This window comes from Palaemon carinicauda, chromosome 27, assembly GCF_036898095.1.
Source record: "Palaemon carinicauda isolate YSFRI2023 chromosome 27, ASM3689809v2, whole genome shotgun sequence".
Classification (NCBI taxonomy): Eukaryota; Metazoa; Arthropoda; class Malacostraca; order Decapoda; family Palaemonidae; genus Palaemon; species Palaemon carinicauda.
The window spans coordinates 77009888-77034742 of record NC_090751.1 but is presented as its reverse complement, the minus strand read 5'-3'; the positions used below and the strand labels follow the sequence as shown (position 1 = coordinate 77034742).

General features: G+C 38.0%; 1 protein-coding gene across 5 annotated transcripts in view; it reads left to right on the top strand.

Moving 5' to 3' along the window:
* Positions 1-24855, top strand: part of LOC137620760 (TGF-beta-activated kinase 1 and MAP3K7-binding protein 1-like) — an 827205-nt gene that overhangs the window by 304261 nt on the left and 498089 nt on the right. For all 5 annotated transcript variants that reach the window (XM_068351167.1, XM_068351165.1, XM_068351166.1 and 2 more), the window contains one exon: positions 8118-8233. In XM_068351167.1, the coding sequence (XP_068207268.1) occupies positions 8118-8233 (116 nt within the window). The remainder of the gene's footprint in view (positions 1-8117; positions 8234-24855) is intronic.

Here is a 24855-nt window from a genome sequence, read left to right as displayed (position 1 = left end):
ATTAATCTTTACTCGAAGCTTCAACACTGAAAACATTTTACTCGACTAGTAACTTTCTTCAATCAAAACTAGTGTTCTGTCATTATTTTTAACATTACATAAAGAAAACGGTATGATAGCTTCGTTACTCTACACACTTTTACAAAATCCTAAAACTTATTAGTTACCCACAAACCTACAGATTTTGTATCATGTTACTTAACTTCTGTGTGGGTTGATTGCTGTGGGTCCCCTTGGGTCCCTCATCCTACAGTTGGTGTTTGGGACCTCTCCCAATTTTCGGGATTGTCCTTGGCCTTTGTGGGCGTGCCATTTCTATCAATGCGCCCGCTGCTGCTTCGATGACGAAATCCTGTATGGTTAGGGTAATTAAACACCCCTACTGCTTCAATTGACAGGGTCCATTGTAGGGTCCTGGGTCGCCATTTCGATGCTGTTGCTCCCGCGACGGCAATTTTGGGAGTACATGAAGGCGTACCGTCTTCTCTTCCAACAAGAACATTGTCGTGACATCCTTTCGAGGACGGGTGTGTTTCCATACAGTTTCCTCCCTTGGGCGCTGTCTGTTTTGGCCCGCTCGTCTCCACGGAAGCGCGATAAGGTCTCCTCCCTGCAGGTCCTCTGTGGGTGACTGGTTCACAAAACTCCTCCTGGCTGCTACTATTCTCTGCTTCATCGTCAGGGTTTTCTTCTTGTCTTTTATCTTCTTTAGTTATGTTCTTCAGCTTCTTTTTCTCCTGCGTTTTTCCTTTCCGCTTCTCTCGAAATGTCTCGTTCTAGCTTCTCGTGTTTCATCTTCATATCTTCTTCATGTCTAAAGTCAATTATTTTGGTAGCTGCTGCTCTCGATCTTTTGCTCATTTTCACACTTGTTTTTAATCCTCTTCCACTCACCGTAAAGCCACCAAATTTTGTCATAAGGGAATGGGTTAATAATCAAGAATACAGGATAGGAGGCGGTGAATTAGACGATTTTAATCGTAAGAGGATTTATTGTCTAAGTTAATTGTCACAATTAAAATGAGCAGAAATGTTCTTCAAAGCGAGTTAATTAGAAATATAAATCTTGAGGGTGCATAACAAAAGAGTTATAAGTTCTTTCTGGCTCTTAAATGATTTCATCAGTCAATTACAAATTAATTTTAACTGGTACAATACATGGGGAGAGCGGATGGGGAGACATTTCAATTAAAAAGAACTATTGGACGTCGTATGACGTAAGAACATCCGCCATGGCTGTGGTAGGCTTACCATGGCCGGTGGGCCTAGTGAAGGTTGCCCACTCACGACTAGGACTCGAACTTAACTGCTTTTTCTTGCACAGTATGTACGTTCTTATTTCCCTTACATTGCTGGGGGGGGGGGGGTCTGGCTTGTCTCGCCTATGGGTGGCAGGTGACGTAACCGCACTATACTGGTTCTCACTCTACGTCCCCTCTCCCCGGTGTACCTGTTGACATGGAAACGGATTCAGTACACGTGTGCTTGGATCATCAAATACTGAGCAAAAATAAAAGTGGTTCGAACTGCTTCCCAAAAACCCATGGATTAGGGAGACAAGGTGATAGCTCGGCAAAATCCGCCCTAGTTTCTGCGCATTTACTTTATTGCTTAGCCTTTGTTTAAAAGAATATATTTATCCGTGACACCATTATGGCTAAGATACAAGAAGATGATAAAAAGGCCTCCTTTGTCTTTGTTGGTGATTTCAATGCTCACCATAGGGAGTTTTTAAATTCTGTTTCTCCTACTGATCGCCAAGGCTTATGAGTTTTAGACTTTGTCTCTGAATCAGACTGTGAGCAAATCATAAGTGAAGCTACTCACAGTCTGGTAACTGCTTGGACATCATATTCACTGACTTCCCTGGCGTTATAACAAGTTAGGATGGTGTTCCAGCTGGGACATCTGATCGTGCCTTGATTTTATTAGTAGTGAAGACTGAGCAGCCTGTCCCTGATGTATCTTACTCATGTAAGAATTATATGAAATCTCAAGCAGACTGGAATGTGTTTTGTCAGATCTTTTGAGCTTGATTTGGTCACAATTGTATAATAGTGTCGACCCTGTAGTCCCTTTGAATGAGAATCTAGTCAACATAATTGATAGGCGTATCCCTTCTTGTGAACTAAGGTACCAAGTGAAGGAAAAGCCACGGTTCAATGATGATTGTAGACGTGTTTATTTGGAGAAGCAGGAGGCCTATCAGCTTTGGAAGAGTAACAGATAAGATTTGACCGGGAATAACTATACTCAGCTTAGAGCTTTTGCTCAGAGAGTTTATGCTTCAACTGTAAAAGAATATAATTTAACCATAAAAGAAACCCTTTCTGGTACAACCCAGGAACATAAGTGGTGGACTACCCTTAAATCTGCACTCTTTGGTGCAGATGCATCAGTTCATCCATTTCTTGAACCAGATGGCTCTGTCCCTCACTGTCCAAAGGAAAAGTCAACCCTTTTGGCAGTTGTGTTTGACAGCTAGCAGAGTAATGAGAAAGTCGAACTTCCTCATTCCTTTTTTCCTGAGACTGAACTTACTAGTTTAGCTTTTTGATATAGTGAAATTAAAGCTCTATTGATGGACCTTGATGCTTGAGGTGGTGCAGACCCAAATGGTATTTTTCCTTTGTTTTTTATAAAGTGTGCATATTTCCCTGCTCCAAATTTATCTTATTTAGCACAAGTTAGCAAGAAGAGGAGCTTTTAGCACTTGTTGGCGAATTTGTGATGTTACTTCACTATGTAAATGTGTTTGTGGTAGCTCAAGTCCAACTGATTACCTCCCAATTTCCATAACTCCCATATTATCAAAGGTTTTTTAACATATTTTGGCAAAATTTCTTGATAAGTTTGCTGAAGGTAATCATCTATTCCCTAGTTTGCAATTTGGTTTTCGTGAAGGGCTTGGAGCATGTGATGCTCTTCTTACAATCTCCAATGCTGTACAGAAAGCCCTTGATTGTGGTCAGGAAATTTGTATGATTGGCCTTGATTTTAGTGCTGCCTTTGACCATGTTAATCATGAGGCTCTTGTTTTCAAACTCAAGCAGTTGGGTGTGGGTGGGTCGTTACTCAGCATCATTATTGAATTTCTAAGTGATAGATCGCAAAGAGTTGTTGTTGATAGGCACCATAGTGAGTATAGGAATGTGATATCTGGTGTTCTTCAGGGTAATGTTTTTGGTCCATTACTTTTCACACTATATACACATGACATGTGGTTTAGTCTTGAAAACAAGCTTGTTTATTCAGATGATGCTACTCTCTTTGCAACAATTCCATCTCCTGAATATAGACCTGGGGTTGTTGAATCCCTTAAGGGGACTGCCATTTTTTTTCCTAATGACCCAAAATACACCATTTTTGGGCTCTGGCCATGTCATCCTGATGAAGGTTCGTAATAGTAGCTTCCAAGGGATATATGTAGTTCATAGTTCATATATCCCTTGGAAGCTACTATTAGGAACCTTCCATCAGGATGACATGGCTATCTCACTCAAAAATAGATTTTTCTCTTCGCTCAAAATCAGTTTTATATATATGTTTTAGACATGTATAATACCTTTATCCTATAAAAATTTCAAGTCATTTGATGAAAAACTCTTTGATTTATTACCAGAAATCATGATTTGAAAAAAAATACGTATATTTTTCTCCACTAATATGACACAAATTGTATTGAAACTTATACCATAAAAACTACTTTGTAAACCAAACAATTCTGTGAGATGGAATTTTGATTTTCCTTTTTAATTTTTTTATGATTTTTTATTTTTCCTCGTCTAGACGTAAAATAATCGTGAAAAAGAAAGTAAAAAGAAAATAAAAATTCCGCCTCACAAAATTGTGGGATTTTTATTCTCCTTCTCAATGATATCGTTCCCTCTAAAATCGAACAATATATAAATGAGAAAAATTTACCTAAGTGTGAATAAGTATGTTTTTGAGTTATGAACTCCCAAAGATTTGCAACTAATTTTCGCTCCTTTTCTTGAAGAAATGACCTCCCAAAGATTTGCAACAAATTTTTGCTTCTTTCCTTGAAGAAATCAAGACAACATTATTATGATAAATTTTATTGTTTATTCTTACAAAAACTCACCATAAACAAGGTATTTCAACTCTAAGTTTACTATTGCACTTGGCGTAAGGATGTCGTGAGTTGCCTGCGATCTCTCTTTGTTGCCAGTGTTTCAGTTAGCATGTTTCAGCTTTGTACTATTATTCATGTTTCCCTCTCTTCTTGGTTCTTTTTTCTTGTTCTATGCTTACTTTTTGTTCTTTCTATGAACTTAGGCAACATTGACCTTGCTATAAAGTTCCCAGGGACGTTGTGAAAACACAATGTACTTAGGAACTGCAAGTTATAACATGCATTATGACTTCTATACGTCTTTGGAAACTGTGGCTGCTGTTCTCGTACTTTGTAGTTTTCATTCACCTACCCTCTACCAATGCCTTCCATTACTGCCAGACGTACGAGATTTCGAAACATGAGTGTGCAAAAATAAACATACAAAGACGATTCTGTCAAACTCAGTCATGCAGAGGAAACAGTAAGGATGACATCATTATTTAAAGACCGCTATTCATGTTTCTCTCTCTTATTGGTTCTTTTTTCTTGTTCTCTGTTTACTTTTTATTCTTTCCATAACCTTAGGTAACATTGTCCTTGCTATAAAGTTCCCGAGGATGTTGTGAAAACACTATGTACATACGAACTGCAAGTAAACAAACATATGCATTATAACTTCTATACGTCTATGAAAACTCTGGCTGCTGTTCTCGTAGTTCGTAGTTTTCGTTCACTTACCCTCTACCAATGCCTTTCATTTCTGCCAGACGTACAAGATTTCTAAAAGTAAGTGAAAAAATCGCTGTATATATGCAAAAATAAACACAAAGATGATTCTGTCAAACTCAGTCATGCTGACGACGCAGTAAGGATGACGTCATCATTTAAAGACCTCTATATCTTCATTATTTGTAGAAATAATTGGCTGAAACTTCTGGAGAGTATGTTCGATATAGAAGCAATAAAACGATTTTCTATTTCTGAAAGTTGGTATGTTAGAACACCATGGCGGACGGTCCCCTTAATAGAGATCTAGCTAAAATTAGTGCATGGTGCAAATTATGGGGTATGAAGTTGAATCCTAACAAAACTCAAACTATGATTGTAAGTAGGTCTAGGACCATGGCTCCTCAACATCTGGATCTCAGCATTGATAATGTTACTTTAACTTTGTATGATTCTTTTAAAATATTAGGTGTGATTCTCGAAAGCAAATTTACTTTTGAGAAACACATTAGGTCTGTGTCTTCTTCAATTGCCCAAAAAGTGGGCTTATTGAGAAAGTCTTTCACGGTTTTTGTTGATCAATCTATTCTGAAAGTGTTTTAATTCTCTCAATTTACCTTGTTTCGAGTATTGTTCTCCTGTTTGGTGTTCAGCTGCTGATTCTCATCTTAATTTGTTGGAAAGGAACTTACAGTCTATTAAATTTCTTATTCCTCATCTAGATATCAATATCTGGCACCGGCATTCAATTAGTTCATTATGCATGTTGCATAAGATTTTTTTAATTCTGACCATCCTTTACATTCAGATCTTCCCAGACAGTTCCATACTATTCTGTATGCAGTTAATTCTAATAGTCAGGTCTTCTCCATCATGAGGCTCAATACTACACAGTACTCTAGACGTTTTATTCCAGCTGTGACCAAGTTGTGGAATGATCTTCCTTATTGGGAAGTTAAATCAGTAGAACTTCAAAAGTTCAAACTCGGAGCAAATGTATTGCGTTATTCTCGATAGCAAATTTACTTTTGAAAAACACATTAAGTCTGTGTCTTCTTCAATTGCGCAAAAAGTTGGCTTATTGAGAAAATCTTTCACGATTTTTGGTGATCAATCTATTCCGAAGAAGTGTTTTAATTCTTTCAATTTACCATGTTTCAAGTATTGTTCTCCTCTCTGATCTTCAGCTGCTGATTCTCATCCTAAATTGTTGGGCAGGAACTTACGGTCTATTAAATTTCTTATTCCTGATCTAGATATTAGTATCTGGCACCGTCGTTCAATTAGTTCATTTTTCATGTTGCATAAGATTTTTTTTTATAATTCTAACCATCCTTTACATTTAGATCTTCCAGCCAGTTACATCCTATTCTTAATACTAGGTATGCAGTTAATTCTAATAGTCAGGCCTTCTCCATCATGAGGCTCAATACTAAACAGTACTCTAGAAGTTTTATTCCAGCTGTGACCAAGTTTTGGAATGATCTTCCTAATCGGGTAGTTAAATCAGTAAAACCTCTAAAGTTTAAACTCGGAGCAAATGTATTTATGTTGAGCAGGCTTACATAAGTCCTTTTATAGTTCAAATGTCAAATATCTTTTAATTTTGTTAATGTTTGTATATTATTTTATTTTAATTGTTTATTACTTCTTATATCGTTTATTTATTTCCTTATTTCCTTTCCTCACTGTGCTATTTTTCTTATAGCATCTTGCTCTTCCAACTAGGGTTGTAGCTTAGCTAGTAATAATAATAATAATAATAATAATAATAATAATAATAATAATAATAATAATAGCAATTGAGCTTAGTAAAACTATAGAAGACAGGGGGAATCATTCTAGAAGCTCCTTAGAAGCCCGCATAAAGGTTTACACTAATAAGAACCAATTTGTACTGAAAAGAAAAGAGCTCTTTGGCAGGCTTTACTTCCCTTGGGTCTGTATAGAATTGTGTTGGATTCCTGCCCATGCTTGGGTTTTGGGAAATGTAAAATTGAATACTGCAGCTAAATCATCAATGGACTTACCAATACAAGCTTTTTAAACTACCCACTTAAAATATTTCATAGCTACAAAATGGAAATCTGGGTGGAATAAAGAATCTTCTGAAAATAAATTAATAGAAATAAAGCTAGTTGTTTCTCTATGGAAATCTTCAATACAAAAAGAATGAAGGACTTTAGTTATTTTTACAAGATTATGTAGGCTTATAGGTCATACAAAACTGACGCATGCATGAGTGCTTGATGTGCTCACCTCGTGAAGCAATTCGTAGGTGCGATGAAGTTGATTGTATTTTAACAATAAAACATTTTTTAGTGACAGTAAAGATTTTAAGAGAGAGAGAGAGAGAGAGAGAGAGAGAGAGAGAGAGAGAGAGAGAGAGAGAGAGAGAGAGAGAGAGAGAGAGAGAGAGAGAGAGAGAGCCTTATTGCCTTATGCTCCATGATGTTTTCAGTAATTCAGCTTATTCTTAAACACATCTACTGTACACTCACTTCTGATATGTTTCTTAGATGAGCTGGTCGCGCATTAAATAGTCGCTGCATTATCGATGCTGGTGCGTATGGATTAATGTCCTGTGTGTGTGTGAGAGAGAGAGAGAGAGAGAGAGAGAGAGAGAGAGAGAGAGAGAGAGAGAGAGATTTCTATGTTTTGTTGAGAAAAATTTTATTACCTTCTATGAGAATGAGAATTTCTCAGTTTTTAATAGTTAAACTTTTTTAAGAAACATAGGTTTTATATATAATATTCAAATGTCTATTTATCGTTTTTTTCCTCATAATTTATTTATTTTTATGCATTATACCTAATATATATTTTATCTTATTCATTTATTTAACATTGATATAGATATTTCTTCCAAATGTAAATCGAACGAGCTCTGTAAGTTTAGTTGGGCTGGTTAATATTCTTTTATTAGTAATGTATTTTATGAAAAAAAATGAGCTTAGGCTCTCACATATATAAATAGAATGAATGTGCACAGTTTGGAAATATTAAATTACACATTTCCTCACCTATATATTGTGGCATGTACAGTAAAAGCACAAGCCTGTGACTCCAATTGATCAGTTATTTTATGAAAGAGGTTGATTCATGAATTATCATAATTTTATTCTCTCAATAAGACTAAGGGGCATATTAATTTTATGGGTTTGTATTAGGCTTTAGCAATGTATGAACTTCTTTATACCCAAGTACCTTAGTATGAAAATTATTGCTTATGTTCATGACACAAGATTTTACTTCAGATCTATTTAAAGTAATGTTCTTAATAATCAAGAATTATCTTTATTATTATTTTCAGGCTTTAGAACATGAAATTCGTGGGGGTACAACTGCTGTTGTTGCTTTAGTACACGGTGGTAATCTATATATTGGAAATGTTGGTGATTCTAGAGCTTTGCTATGTAAGAAGGATAGGTAAGCCTCCATTAAATTTGTTTTAACCTCAATGTTGTTAATTGGAACAAACAACACTACTGTTATTTATCTTGGATAAAAGTTCATTATAACATACTAAAAGTCTCAAAAAATTTTCTGAGTGAAATATTTTAATTTGGTGTAACTTAAAATTGTCATAACTTCTAAAATACCAAGATAATCCAAACCGATGAACACTCTATCAGGTAAGTATTGAAAATGAGTTACCCCCTAAAATTATAAAAGTCATCCCTATGCATTTATATCCACTTTGAAATTATTTGCCACAGGATAAAATAAAATTCCTAATCCCAAGTATTTTTGTATATATTGACATCATCAGGGGATGAGAAAGAAATAAAATAAAATACATTGCTACCTAGACACATATGTATGCTGTACAGTAAAAACATATAGTCCACTATGTCTGTCAGTTCAGGTTACATTTTCAGTCAGATTTGTCTGTCATCTCCTTCCTCAGCATTGTCATAGTCATTGTTCTGACAAACACCTCTGCTCGCAGAAGTAGGTGAAATGTGGAGCCTATGTCGGCAGCAGGTACAACACATCCTCTCACAACCTGACTAGCAGACACACCGCACTAGGACCAATAACGACGGTCAGATATGACTGATTTCAACAGTCCATTTGAGACCTTCCATCCCATTTCTTCAGCATTCAGTGTACCGCTTCCACTATGGACTTGAGTGTAGACATGCAGGTTATGGTACTCCACAGTTGCTGATATATAAGTATATGCATATATAGTTTTATATACAGTATATACATATATATATATATTTTTTTTTCTTTGTTTATATATGCAACCTTTTTTCTTGAATATTGTGGATATTTCTGCATTTGTTAAAGCTATATGTGAGAGTATTGGATGATTTCAGCCATGCCGAAGATAGTTTGGATCCAGTTTTGGTGGAACTATTCTCAAGGATTGAGTCATCAGAGTCCAGGGAATCCAGTTCTTTAGGCAGGACTCTTGGCTTTTGGTGGGAAGACGATCATTACAGATATTGGGAGAATGATTCCATATATTTTTGGTCTTAGTTCTAACAGGAGGGTTTAGCTTATACCTGTGCCTGTATATGTTTTGGTGCTATCCCACGGGTAGGGCATGGAGTGGACCATGTGGGAATTACACTCTCATTGTGCTGATGGTGGAGAATGCAAATTTCCTGACCAACATATGATACTTTCTTAATATTCTCAAGCAGGTAAACCAACCAACAAACCAATTAGACATGATCTCTACCAATGGATTCATTAAATAACGAACCCCCGTCCCCTGTATCCCTGTATATGATGACCCCCCAGCAATGATGACGACATCTGGCAATTATATGAGGGAAAATTCTGTCACTGATTTGGGAACAAAAAAAGGCCACTCCTCCAATGTTCAGAAGTGTGATGGTAATGTGAGGAAATTGAAAGAAGTTTCGTATATGTGATTTACCAATAACTTGTTATTATGAAACTTTATGGATGACTTTTAAAACTTAAGGTAAGATTACCGAAATAACTATGAATTTTAGGGAAAAGAACGAAGGTGGGAAGCATGGATCTGCATTAATAATCACAAGAAAGCTTTTGAAGAATCTGTGAAGTCTCAAACATTAAAATTGATAATAGCGATATTTCCGGAGTACTATGCAATATTGCTCCTGGAAACCTTGATATATATCGTCATAGTGATTGGCATGAAAATAGATCTATGGACTCCAAAATAAACTTAATAAAAGAAACCCTAAGCCACCAATATGGATTATTACAATTTCAAAGCAAGAAGAATACAATTATTTTAAATTTAGCAAGCTAATACAGCAGAAGGTAGGTACTTTACTATAGAATGTGGAGAAATTTTTAGATATGGCAAGAAATCCACTTTAACCCTGGATAGGTACGCTCCTCGGATACCCCTTTAAGGGTATACTCGGACGCGAACGACCCCGACGCCAAAAAAAATTCTTGAAAAATCAGTTTTTGCAGTAACCTCCTTTTTTCTTTTGCCAAAAAAAAAACTTCAATGAATGCTTAAAACAGCTGTAAAGATAAATACTACTCATCTGCAGAAAAACTATTTATTATAAATATTTTAAAAAATTAAGTAGAAAAAAAAAGACCTGACATAAAAATTCATAAAAAAAAAGTTTATACATATATACACAAATCCTTTTAGGAATTGATTCTTGAATGTTTAGGACACATCTTGATGTATTTTGGATGAAGTCAGACCCATGGAGGTGAAGATCTGAAATGAGAAAAAAAGGGTAACTTTTTTTGGCCAAAAAAATTTGTCCAAATTTCATGAATTTTTTTGGGTACCCAAATGAAATAGGAAGTGGCTAATTTTTTTAGGGAATAAACATATGTTATCCTAAAATAGAAATATGTAAAAAAATCTTTATTATTTTGTAAATTACATTTATATCAGGGGCCATATCTAAAGGTAATTTTTTGAGTACTTAGAAATTTCGTAAAAAAATACATATATTTAATATATAATATGATATTTATGCAGGTAAAAATATACCAAAATATCACAAATTCTATAGGGAACAAGAATATATATAGATAGGGCAGCTTACGCTTCGGATATGTCCACAAAATGGCCGCCAACCACACTGACTCAGACTCCCTAATCTGCCACTTGAAATGTAGGAAGGGTATGTCAATTTCAAGGTGTTATTTACTAATCTAATTATTATTGGATATGCATAAAAATTGTATGTGGGTTGCTGGATAATTGTCGATTATTTTACGACTATAAAATTAAAATTCTGACCCAAAAAAATTTTTTTGAAGGGAAATAAAATCGAAAAAAAAAATGTAAAACAATATATTTTAGCTAAAAAAATTTGATGATATTCAATCAAAAAAAAAGTAAACAAAATTTTCCGACAAATAAACATCTAGAGGAATCATTACTCTGTGATAGTTCCTTAGTACGTAGTAATTTTGAAAGAATTGGGAAAAAACGAAAAAATGGCAATCACCGGAAAATCGAACACATACCTATATATACGCCATATCTGGCTAAAAAAAAGATAGGCATGGGTAGCCAGATCATCTAGAAACACTTTCCAACACTATAAAAATATAAGTTTTGCGACACTACTTGCCAATTCCTTACGGTAACATGACTAAGCAAAAAAATGCAAAACAAATAAAAAGGGGCACTCGCGGAAAAATGCCCAACATTCTAATATACGGCATCTCAGATAAAAAAAAAGACATGCACGTGTTAGCCCAACCATCAAGGCACACTTTCTAACACATAAACATGAAAAAAAAATCAATAATATACGGCAATTCCTTACTACGTAGTAAATTTTTACAAATATTGAAAAAAAACAGAAATTGGCAACCGCAGTTAAATACCCAATATACCAATAACTACGTCGTATCTGACAAAAACAAAATCACGCATGGGTAGCCAGATCATCTAAACACACTTTCCAACACTAAAAAAGCAAAAGTTTTACGACACTATTTCGCAATATCTTACGGAAAAATGACTTGGCAAAAAAATGAAAAAAAATGAAAAAGGGGTACTCGCGGTAAAATGCCCGACATTCTAATATACGGCATCTCAGATAAAAAAAAAGACATGCACGTGTTAGCCCAACCATCAAGGCACACTTTCTAACACATAAACATGAAAAAAAAATGAATAATATACGGCAATTCCTTACTACGTAGTAATTTTTACAAATATTGAAAAAAAAACAGAAATTGGTAACCGCAGTTAAATACCCAATATACCAATAACTACGTCGTATCTGACGAAAACAAAGTCATGCATGGGTAGCCAGATCATCTAGACACACTTTCCAACACTAAACAAGCAAAAGTTTTACGACACTATTTGGCAATATCTTACGGAAAAATGACTTGGCAAAAAAATGAAAAAAAATTAAAAAGGGGCAATCGCGGTAAAATGGTCCTCGTGGTGATGAACGACATTTTAACTAAAAAAAAAATCATGCACATGGTAGCCAAACAATCCACCAAGACTTTCCACAACTGATAACCTATACAAGTTGCACCATTCTACGACAATTTCATAATACGTAATAACTTTGATAATTATGCAAACTACCTTAGAAGGGTAAACTCGGTCGCGAACGACCCCGACTCGTCTCAGAAATCGGGGAAGGAGTACAGCTACAGCAATGCACATCTGGACACTACTAGAGCGTGTAGGGGAGACACCTCCTGCAGGTCGATCACCCACAAATTCAGTCACGGGGCTGAGTCACGTGAGAAAAACCTGTTTTTTTTTTACGCTCGGGATCGCGAACGACCCACCGTACCTATCCAGGGTTAATTCATGCCAAATCTAAAACGCAGTCAATTATGCTAAATAATATAAATATAGAATAAAATTTAAAGATAGATATCAAGCCGCATTTGAAATTTATTTTTGGAAGAGTGGTGATTTTTCACTAAAACCTTTATGAATTGAGTAAGGAAAAAATATTAGATATGTGGCCTGGAGAAATGTGGAAGGTTCATAAAATTCCCAGAACCACTGTGATTATTTTAACATTTGAAGACCATGATGTACCCTCTCATGTATACATTGAAAATGAGGGAATTCCTGGTTACCTTTATAAACAGATACCTTTCTTTGCTACAATTGCTTCAAGTTTGGACATCCATCTAGAGTGTGCAAAAGCTAAAATATCTGCAATACTTTTTTCAGATCCTGAGCATGGACCCTGTACTTCTATTGCAAAGTGCACTAATTGTAGCCAGAATCACAAAGCAACTTACAAGAAATGTCTTCAGTATTGAATAGAAGAAACTGATGTTCAGAAGTCAGATTCCAAGCATATCAATGTGGAATATGCTAGGCAACTTCTAACCAAAACCAAAGGTTAGGCCAAGCTCTTAAAATCTAAGGATGCAGGACATCCAGATATAATTGCACCACAACCTAGACCAAGTAATGTAAAGCATCCTCTTGCTAAATCACCTCCTAAAGGCTATTACCATGTATCATAATTTAGATTCGGTGCTTCTCGTGAAAAAGGCACCACCTCCCTCCTCAAAATTGGTCACACCTCGGACGAACAGCCTAAGCCTTTCATATGGTAGAGAGCTATTGGATGCACCTGTCGAAATGGACGTACATATTCCTTATAGAGATGTCTCCGTCTTTTAATAAAAAAAAAAAGGGGGGAGTCCACCCTCCGCCTCCCATCCAACAAGAAAAGTAAAAATACCTATTGCAAATAGGTACAATGTTGTAACCAAAAAAGATGAACCTTCAAAGTATTTTGATATAACAAAAATTGATGATGAGGCTCACCATCCTCCTAGACAAATAAATAATAGAATTGGTTAGAAAAACTTCAAACCAAGCTTAGCAAGACCTACTGTTTCTAAGAGAGTATCGGAGACTTCCATCAATTAAAAAAAACTGATAGGAAGACTTCTCATGAGGAATCTTCCAAAAAATAAACTTCTTTCATGTTCTCTTCAATTTTACGTTGAAACTCAAGGTTTGAGGGCTAAATAAGAAGAGCTGAAGCTCCTTTTTCATGACCGCTCACCTGTAGTTGCATGTTTACAAGAGATAATGTTAGATGTTTTTACTCCTTTCTCTAAAGAATACATCAATTACAGAACACCATGTAATAGTCAGGGAAGAAGTCATGGCCGAAGTCTTGTGTATATTTGCTGCTATATTCTGCTAAAACATTTAAATCTATGTACCACCTTACAAGCAGTAGCGGTGCAAATAGATCTAAGTAGGAAATATATTTACTTCCAATTTATGACAGTATTTCATATGATGATGTAGCAGAGGTGTTGAACCAACTCCTTCAACTATTCCTTCTTCTGGGAGATATGAACATTGTCACCCATTATGGGGAGATGTTTCAGCAAACGCAAAGGGCAATCTACTTACATCTTTAATAGAAAATGAAGATATTAGGATTCATAACACAGATTATTCCACTTACTTCCATATCCAGCCAGTTACTTTGTCATGATTGCTATTTCAATAGCAAGCTTTAACTTTCTGAATAATTTTCACTGGAGAACATATGATGACTGGTATACAATTGATCTTGCGCCAATATTAATTAAAACTAACAGCGTTTCACCTGAATACAGATCACCTCAGTAGTGCTTGAGTAGAGCTGACTGAAAGAAAATGAAAGAACTAAGTAAAGTAGAAGATAATGCTGACAAATTTGAAAATTTTGATAATGCCATTGACTTAGTAAATCGAAGCCTTCACACAGCTGGAGTGTATTCAATCCTTAAAAAATGAAAGGTCTGTTTTGTTGATCACTAGGCCTTTGATGGTCGCCAGAAATTCAGGTATTGCATAGATCTATCAGAATTACAATGATAAGGTGTTGCAAAAATCAAAATGAAGAAAATATCCACACAAACAAAGCAGGTTGAAGTCATTCAGGGTCATCTTTGTTTCTTTAGCTGTTTGGAAGAATGTTCATAAAATCTTTGGCAATTATAATCCTAATCCTTCACCAGTGTTGAAAACTAATGATCAATCTATTACTAATCCATTAAAAGTGAGCAATTCTCTTGCTGGTCAATTTGAGAAAGTATCATAAAAGTCAAAAAAACTCTCCAAGCTGTCTTTATAGATTTAGAGAAGAAGAAAAGACTCTCAACTTCACATTAAAAAAGAGACATACATATCCCATTTAGAGAGAGAGAATTTGACTATTATCACCATGCAATGATGCAGCCCCTGGCCCAGATAAAATTCTATATGCATGTATATAATAGCTCTAAACTATTTATCATAAGTATTATTAACAGAACATGGCGAGACCATGATTTCCCAACTGTTTGGGAATGGGCCATTATTTTAGCTTTTTGAAAACCTTGAAAGAACAAAGTTTTAGCTGCAAGCCTTTGATGGTCGCCAGAAATTCAGGTATTGCATAGATCTATCAGAATTACAATGATAAGGTGTTGCAAAAATCAAACTGAAGAAAATATCATCACAAACAAAGCAGGTTGAAGTCATTCAGGGTCATCTTTGTGTCTTTAGTGAATAAGGGAACCCCACCATCTGCTGTTTGGAAGAATGTTCATAAAATCTTTGGCAATTATAATCCTAATCCTTCACCAGTGTTGAAAACTAATGATCAATCTATTACTAATCCATTAAAAGTGAGCAATTCTCTTGCTGGTCATTTTGAGAAAGTATCCCAAAAGTCAAAAAACTCTCCAAGCTGTCTTTATAGATTTAGAGAAGAAGAAAAGACTCTCAACTTCATACAATCTCCCATTTAGAGAGAGAGAATTTGATGCAGCCCCTGGGCCAGATAAAATTCTATATGCATGTATATAATAGCTCTAAACTATTTATCATAAGTATTATTAACAGAACATGGCGAGACCATGATTTCCCAACTGTTTGGGAATGGGCCATTATTTTAGCTTTTTGAAAACCTTGAAAGAACAAAGTTTTAGCTGCAAGCTACCGAACAATAGCATTGACAAGTTATGTAAAATCGTGGAAAAGATGGTCAATTCAAGACTTGTATGGATACTAGAAAAGAAGAGCATTTCATCACCAGAACAGAACGGGTTTCAAAGAATGCACTCTACAATGAATCCGCTTATTTGTTTTGAGACATTCATTTGTGAGGCCTTTTGTTTTCAGGAAACATCATGTGACAGTATTCAATGATCTTGAAAAAGTATATGATACCTTATGGAGGTATGGTATCCTTAAAACTGTCCACGAGTTTGGTATAAAAGGCGAGTTACCTTTATTCATTCAGCCTTTTTTAATGAGACACTTTTTGTGTTAGAGTAGGTAACACTCTGTCTGAAAGAAAATGCTAGGAAGAGAGAGTCCTGCAGGGTAGTGTGCTTAGTGTTTCTTCATTTGCATTAGCAATTAACAGGATTTATTCTGTGATGCTCAATGACTTTCTCCACACACTTTGTGGATGACCTTTCTGTTTTATTTGCAGGAGCAAGACTGGCAACAGTTGAAAGGAAGCTTCAACTTACATACAATTGATCGAATTATGAGATGGGCAGATTTGAATGGCTTCAAGTTTTCTATAAGTAAAACTATTGTCATTCATTTCTGTTGCATTCGTGCTGTACACTTGGACCCAGATGTATATGAAACACCATTGTATTTCCTGTGTTGAAGAAATGCAATTTTTATGCCTAACCATCGACAGAAAGTTGACTTGGGTCTTGCATTTCAAAAGACTAAAATTCAAATGGTTAGACATTTTAGATATTTGTTAAAGTATTAGCATATACATCTTGGTGAGCATATTGTCAAACTTTCCTAAGACTGTATAAAGCTTTTTTGAGCTTGAGCCATGTCGTGTTGATAGAAGTTCCTTCTAGCAACTTCTACAGTATAATATTTCTGTGATTGATATTACAAGAGAATTACTGTCAGGTATCACAGGGTTGCAACCCCCGGAAACGAGTATCCGAAGATATCGTGTATAATCAGGGATGTATCCTAAGATAACCATAGATATCTGCACCCAAAACAGACCTTTCCCAGTCTAGTCCACTAAGGAGTAGGATAAGCAAGGAGCTGTTACACATCCTATCACCTTCCAGTGCCCCAATACGGTCCCGCTTCCCATTCCTTCGATCGCAGCTTTTGGCTACAGTTCGATTGTTTTTCGTGGGCGCTTTTTCGTATTTTTTTTTTTTAAGAATTTTAGTTTGGAATGGCTTCCTATTCTTCGTCAAAGTTGAGTATTTACCTCTCTTTGCCTTTATTTATGCTAATTTTGGTTTCATTCCCTTTGGGGGTTTATTTATTTTTTGTTTCTTTTGTTTTTTTAACTTTTGATTATTGATTAGAGGAAGCCAAAGTGCTTCGAGTCCTCCTAGCATGGCGTTGAGCTTAGTCCCCGATGGCCTCTATTTATTGTGTTTACTTTAATTTTATGGCTAAGTTTTACTTTAGTTAGTTTTTTTTTAGTATTACGATGCTGAGGACTCAATTTTATATAAATTTTCGTTATGATTAGCATTACGATGTGAAGGACTCAATTTTATATGTTTATATTACAATTTATTAATTTAGTCTTTTGTGAGTTTGTATCAGTTTCGGCATATCCATCTGGCCATTGTGCTACATACACTCTCTAGTTGGTTTACGGTATTCATTTAGAGTTCGCTTTTGCGAAGGGCGAGTACACTCTATCCTGTCGGTGCGCTGACCGTTGTATGATGCCATATTTTAACCCTTTTTTTGGGCTCGAGCCATGTCCTCCTGATGGAAGGGGGAAGGCTGTTATGGTTCAAGGACAGATGGCTGTTCAATCCTTGGCCACAAAGCGTGAATTCCAGGGGTTAGGCTGCAAATGGAAGAGACAAACCCCAAGGATCAAGAGATTTTTCCAGAAATTAACACCACATCTGGTACAATATGTGCAGGACCTTTTGGGAAGAGAGTTATACGTTGCACGAAATCTATGAAGTTTCGCGGTCGTCTATTCTGCGTGGCAAAGAAAGTTTAGATAATTTCTGAAACTATTTTTGACTTGTCCCATCTAATTCTATTTGTTCTTTGAGATAAGTTCTGGTGGCTGACTATTTCGCAGATAAGGACCTTACTACCTGGGGGGTTTACATCGTCTCTATAGATCTTACTGATGCTTATTGGCATCTTCCGATAGGTCGACACTTCTCCCTCTACCTTGATTCCAGGCTAGAGAGAGAGGCTTATATATTCAGAGATATGCCATTCGAGCTCCCTCAGCAAGGGAATGCACGAAAGCAACATATCACGCGGCAAGATTCCTCCAATATCTTGGATTCCAAATAAACTTCCAGAAGTCGAGGCTGAACTTGAATTTCCCGTGGTTAGGGATTCATTGGAATTTAACGGCTGCCAAGAAGAAGGAAATAGCCCAGATAGTTCGGTCTTTCATCTACTTGAGAAAGACCACCAGACGTTGTCAGGAAAGGGTTCCTGGCTCATTACAGTACGTTTCTTTAACAAACCCTCTCCTCAGGGTCAGACTCAAAGATGCAAGCAGGATTTAGAAGAAAGGAGCTTCCACAGCTCCCCGCAATCATCAGAAGATGACCTCGGGGTTTCTTCAACGGCAGCTCTGTCAGTGGTCACATGCCAGGAGTATTTCAAGACGGTTCCGTTGCATTTTCCTCCTCCTACAGTGTTTCTACCTATGGACGCCTCACTGGACGGTTGGGGGTTCATGCTCCTCTCAAGAAAATGCAAGGTCGTTGGTCCTAGAGTTTCAGGTAATTCCACTTCAATTTTCTGTAGACCATGGCAGTCTTCTTATCCCTGCAAAGTCTATATTTACAAAATAACATTCATCTCCGTCTTGTATTAGACAGCAGAGTAATGGTTCATTGCATCGACAGGCAAGGGTCAAGATCTCCCCAATTAAACCATGTACTGATTGCCATTTTTTCATTGGCATAGAGGAAGAGGTGATCTCTGTCTGCATCTCACCTCATAGAATCTGGAATGGGATGGCAGACTCTCAAACTCGAACACATCCACTGGAGACAGAAGGGTCTCTAGATGAATTATTCCCTTTCATGCAGGAGGTAGTCCCAGGTCTTCAAGTGGACCTGTTTGCAACGAGTCTCAACAAGACACTTAGCAATTATGTGGCACCATATACAGATCTAAAGGTGATAGGCATGGATGCGTTATTCATGAATTCGAATCATTGGGAGAAGATTAACGTATTCCTACCCTTCAATCTTCTCTTGAAGGTATTGGGCGAGTTCTAATCGTTCAGGTGGACAGCAGCCCTGGTTGCTCCTCTTTGGCTGATGAGCAACTGGTATCCTTTGGTGACATGATGAACTCCAGGCTGGTACCTCTACCAAGCCTGGGCCTGTCTCAAGAAGTACAGAGGAAAACTGTCTTCGTTTCATCTTTCTTCTTCCAACACTCCACCCTCTCAATAGAAGAATATACCTAAGAGCTCTTGAGCAAACAGGTTGTAAGGAAAGCAATGTCATCAAATTCCAGGGAAGGCTGTTTTGTGTTCCCAAGAAGGACTCAGACAAACTCAGAGTCATTCTGGACTAGTTGCCACTCAACAAGTTCATAGAAAACAGCAGGTTCAGGATGTTAACCCTTCAAGACATAAGGACCCTGTTACCCAAAGGGGCTTTCAGAGTCTCGATAGACCTGGCAGATGCTTATTAGCACCTTCTAGTCAGTCGCCTCCTCTCCTCCTACCTAGGATTCAAGTTACAGAAGAAAAAGTATGTCTTCAGAGCCATACCCTTCGGACTAAACATAGCTCCAAAGATCTACATGAAACTTGCAGACACAGTTGTGCAACAACTACGCCTAGAAGGTGTTCAGGTAGCAGCGTACCTGGACGACTGGCTGGTGTGGGCAGCATCCGAAACAGCTTGTCTGCAAGCATCCAAGAAAGTGATCCAGTTAAAGGAACATCTAGGATTCAAGATCAACTTCAAGAAGTCTCGACTCTCTCCAGCTCAAGAATTTCAATGGCTGGGAATCCATTGGAACCAGAGGTCACACCACCTCTCCATTCCCTCAGGGAAGGGGAGGGAGATCGCAGGGTTTGTCAAGAGACTACTGAAATCCAACAGGATCTCAAGACGCCAACAGGAAAGAGTACTGGGCTCTCTCCAGTTCGCAGCAGTAACAGACCCAGTGTTAAGAGCACAGCTGAAAGATGCCTCAGGAGTCTGGAGAAGATACGCATCAAACGCTTGAAGAGATCTAAAAAGACCGATAGCGACCTTACTACGATCACTTCACATGCTGTGGTCGAAGGCTAAGAGCTCAACGAGGATCGTGCCCTTGCAACCACCTCCGCCATCGGTTACCATCCACACGTATGCCTTGACGGAAGGAGGGGGAGATCAATCCCATCAATGGAAAGTCCAAGGAACTTGGTCATCTCTGTTCAAGGCCTTTCACATCAATGTTTTGGAGGCCATGGCAGTCCTCTTGACGTTGGAAAAACTCTCCCCTCGCAGATCAGGCCACATCAGGCTGATCTTGGATAGCGAAGTGTTAGTGAGATGTCTGAACCGACAAGGCTCGAGATCGCCCCATATCAACCATGTGATATTAGCCATCCTTTGTCTAGAGAAAAAGAAGAGATGGCACTTGTCAGCAGTTCACTTACAAGGGTTCCGCAATGTGACAGCGGACGCTCTATCCAGACTCAAGCCGATAGAGTCAGAATGTTCCTTAGACGCAGACTCATTCTCCTCCATCTTGGAACAAGTCCCGGAACTGCAAATCGACCTCTTCGCGATGAATGTCAACAAGAAACTACAGTGAACGCTCGCTACTTCGCGGTTCGACAATCGCGGATTCACCACTTCGCGGGGTTTTTCCATAACCCATATATATATACATATCGCGGATTTTCCGGAAAATTCGAAAATACCGCGAAATCTGAAGACCCCCAAATACGATATTTTGTTACCTGTAATTCCATTAATACTGTAATTAGTAATATCTGCTCTTACTGATTGTTCATTGCATTACATATGATATATAATTCAGCACAGAAAGAAATAAAACACGAAAAGAGAATGTGATCATACCATAATTCAGTACGTAGTAAAATTAAATCGAACATGAAACGCAAATCAGATGCAGTCATACCATATTAGAATGGTGTGTACTGTAATGGATGTGCTTCTTTTCCATGAATCTTTTGTATGTATACGTACGTAGTACAGTACTGCATCCAATAATATTCTTTGTTGCAAAAATCACATTTCGAATAAGCGTACGAGAGAGAGAGAGAGAGAGAGAGAGAGAGAGAGAGAGAGAGAGAGAGAGAGAGAGAGAGAGAGGCGTAAAATAGCGTACGTAAAGTGTGTATTATTATTATTGTTATTATTATTATTGTTGTTGTTGTTAATAAAATTATTATTGTTATTATTATTATCATTATTATTATTATTATTACTGTACAGTATTATTATTATTATTTATTATTATTACGGTATTGTACTTAATCTACGTACGTTCAGTATGCGCGGGGCATCTTCTATGAGTAGGTAACCAATGCATCATAGTACTGTAAGACGGGTTGTGATTGGTTCAAGCGCTGATAGATGACGAATCAGAACTCAAGTTTTGTTATCTAGCCTGTGATTGGTGTTTTGCCCGCATCTTCTACCCGCAGCATCAAAGTTCTCGCGGGGCTGGATCGTTCACTCTCTGTTACCGCGTATCGCTGAGTAGACGTTCTTAAGTTTGTGAAGTTTAATCTGTGCTGTGTGCGACCTTTTTAAGTTGAACTTTTTGTTACAGTACTGTACGTAAATCCTACTGTAATGGCTCCCAAGCGTTCTGCTTCTCTTAAGGCTGGTAGAGAGCCTAAACGCCAACGAAGGATGATGACGATAGCTGAGAAGGTTACGCTTCTCGACATGTTAAAAGATGGTAGAAGTTACGCGGCCGCCGGCCGCCATTTTGGCATCAACGAATCCACCGTTCGCTATATCAAAAAGGACGAGGCGAACATTAGAAAGACGGCTGCAATCACCTTTAGCAGATCAGCGAAGCGAGTCGTTACAACGCGTAATAAAACGATCGTATGCATGGAAGGTGCTTTAGCTGTGTGGATTGCCGACTGCCGGAAGAAGAACATAGCGTTGGATACGAACACCATCCAAACAAAGGCTTTGAGTTTATATGAGAATTTTGCTGCAAAGGAACCTAAAGACGACGACGGCAACCATGCTGAAGATGATGATGATGCAGATGATCCTCAACCAGGGACATCCACTGATTCCCAGCCTCAGAAACGTTTTTCCGCAAGCAAAGGATGGTTCGCGAAGTTTCAGAAACGCTTCGCCCTGAAAAGCGTTTCCCTGCATGGGGAGTCTGCTTCCGCTGACACTGCCGCTGCTGAAACTTACGTGAACCAGACGTTCAAGAATATTATCGCCGAAGGTGGATACAAGCCGGAACAAGTCTTTAATATGGATGAGACTGGCTTGTTTTGGAAGAGAATGCCGTCGCGAACTTTCCTGTTCAAAGAGGAAGCCAAAGCCTCTGGCTTTAAGGCATTCAAGGATCGCGTTACCCTCGTGATGTGTGGCAATGCTGCTGGATTTTTGTTAAAGCCGGGGCTTATTTATAAGTCGAAAAATCCTCGCGCTTTGAAAAATAAAAATAAGAATCTCCTACCCGTGTACTGGATGCATAATCAAAAAGCATGGATTACGAAGATGCTGACCTCCAACTGGTTCCACCAGTGTTTTATCCCGCAAGTCAGTAAATATCTCTTAGAGAAGGGCTTGCCATTCAAGATCCTTCTCCTTATGGATAACGCTGGTGGACACGCAACTGACCTGTCGCATGAGGGAATTCAGGTTGAGTTCCTGCCTCCCAACACCACGTCATTAATTCAACCGATGGACCAGGGGGTTATCAGGGCGTTCAAGGCCCTCTACACGAAGAATACCTTGGCGGACCTCGTTGCGTGTGTGGATGCTGCCCAAGATGACGAGGATGAAGATTTCAACTTGAAGGCGTACTGGCGGCAGTACACCATAGCCACGTGACTGCAGAATATTCAGAAGGCACTTCAAGAGATGAAACCTGCAACCGTGAATGCGAGCTGGAAGAAGTTGTGGCCCGATATTGTTTACGACGACAAGGGATTTACTCCGTCAGAAATCCAACACTCTGCAATACGGAAATCTGTGCAGTTGGCTGCCATAATTGGAGGTGACGGGTTTGGCGACATGACGACTGAAGACGTCGACGAGTTGTTGGACTGCCATTCCCAGCCCCTAACTGACGCAGACCTCGAAGACGTGACGAAATCGGCAAGTGAGGAAGAGAGTGATACCCAGGAAGAGACCCAAGAAAATGTCGAAGAAACGGGCTTAACATTAGAACGGCTTGCCAAGGCCTGCAACCACGCGAAGGAGTTGAAAGAAATGTTGCAAGAGTGGGACGAGGATATGGTTCGCTCGATGCAATTCTGCAACAAGGTTGATGACATAATGACTCCCTACAAAATGCTCTTGGATCGAAAAAAGAAGCAGCGGCAACAACTTCCGATCACAATGTTCTTCCAGCCTCGCAAAAAAGAGCCAGTTCCTCCTGCTAGTACGCCTTCGGAAGAAATTGAAGTTTCCCAGGAAGAAGTTGAAGAGGTGTCCCAGGAAAAGACACCTCCGTCTGAAGAGACGTAAAATACTATCATTGGCTGCACAGTAGAACACATCATCAGCTTCATCATCATCATTTCTACTGTGCAGCAAATTCATCGCCATCACCATTCAAGGTTTTCTTCAACTTCTTTCGTGGTGAGTACAGTAACAATCTTTATTTTTTACTTTAATATTCTTACTGCCTGTTTTATAGTTTAGTAATGTACGTACTGTATGCATTAAGTTAAAGGGAAGGTTTTAAAAGTCTACATGTTGTAACCTATCATATTTTTTTTGTTTAAAATTTACATTTACGTACATAAAACAATCTCTCTCTCTCTCTCTCTCTCCCTCTCTCTCTCTCTCTCTCTCTCTCTCTCTCTCTCTCTCTCTCTCTCTCTCTCTCTCTCGTAAATTGTTTTCCTGCTTTGCTACGTACAATACTGTATAATTTATATTTGTAAGGTAACATATTTTGTAAATGCTTTTACTGTAAATACTGTATGTACTGTATCATTATTTATCACTGTCATCATGCGCGTTAAATGCCTTGTTTGTTCTGAGCGTGGTTGTTTACTGAGCGTACACACCGTCGTTTCAGGCGGCGTCATAAAGAAAAACATTTCATTTGGAAGTCCTAAGAAAAATACGTAAACTAAAACATTGGTAATAAACAAATCAACATACAGTACAGTACTGTATAATCAATATAATCGATGCAAAAACTAACCTATACATATATGTGTACTGTACACTAAATGAGTTTGTTTCTTCATTATGATCAGAGATGAACGTAAACAAAACATTGGTTGCCATTTTTTATCGTGCTTTTTAGGTGTTTAGGAAACGCATGATATAAAATCGCCTTTAATATTTGTGCCTGTTTTAGTTTAGGGTGCTGTAGTACATGCATTAAGTGTTTTGTACATTAAAGGGTGGTTTGTTAACAGTACTACGTACAAGGGAAGGTTTTAAAAGTCCGAATATACATGTTAAATAAATAGGTAAATATGATGTCACTACTTCGCGGATTTTCACCTATCGCGCCCGCGTCTGGAACCTATCTACCGCGATAAACGAGGGTTCACTGTACCTCGATATGTAGCCCTATACGAGGACCCTCTAGCAGAGGCAACGGACGCCATGTCCCTTGATTGGAACGAATGGACCCGTATTTACCTGTTCCCTCGAACCAATCTCCTGCTGAAGGTCCTCAACAAGCTGAGATCTTTCCAGGGAATGGCAGCTCTAGTGGCCCCCAAGTGGCCGAAGAGCAACTGGTTCCCTCTAGTGATATAACTGAAGCTGAATCTGGTCCCTCTACCAAACCCAGCACTATCTCAACGGGTTCAGCAGTCGACTGTCTTCGCTTCATCACAGAGAATCCAAAACCTTCATCATGATTTTCTCACCTTAGCAGTTAAGAAAAGATTTGGGATCTCAAAATGCAGTATAGCCTTCTTAGA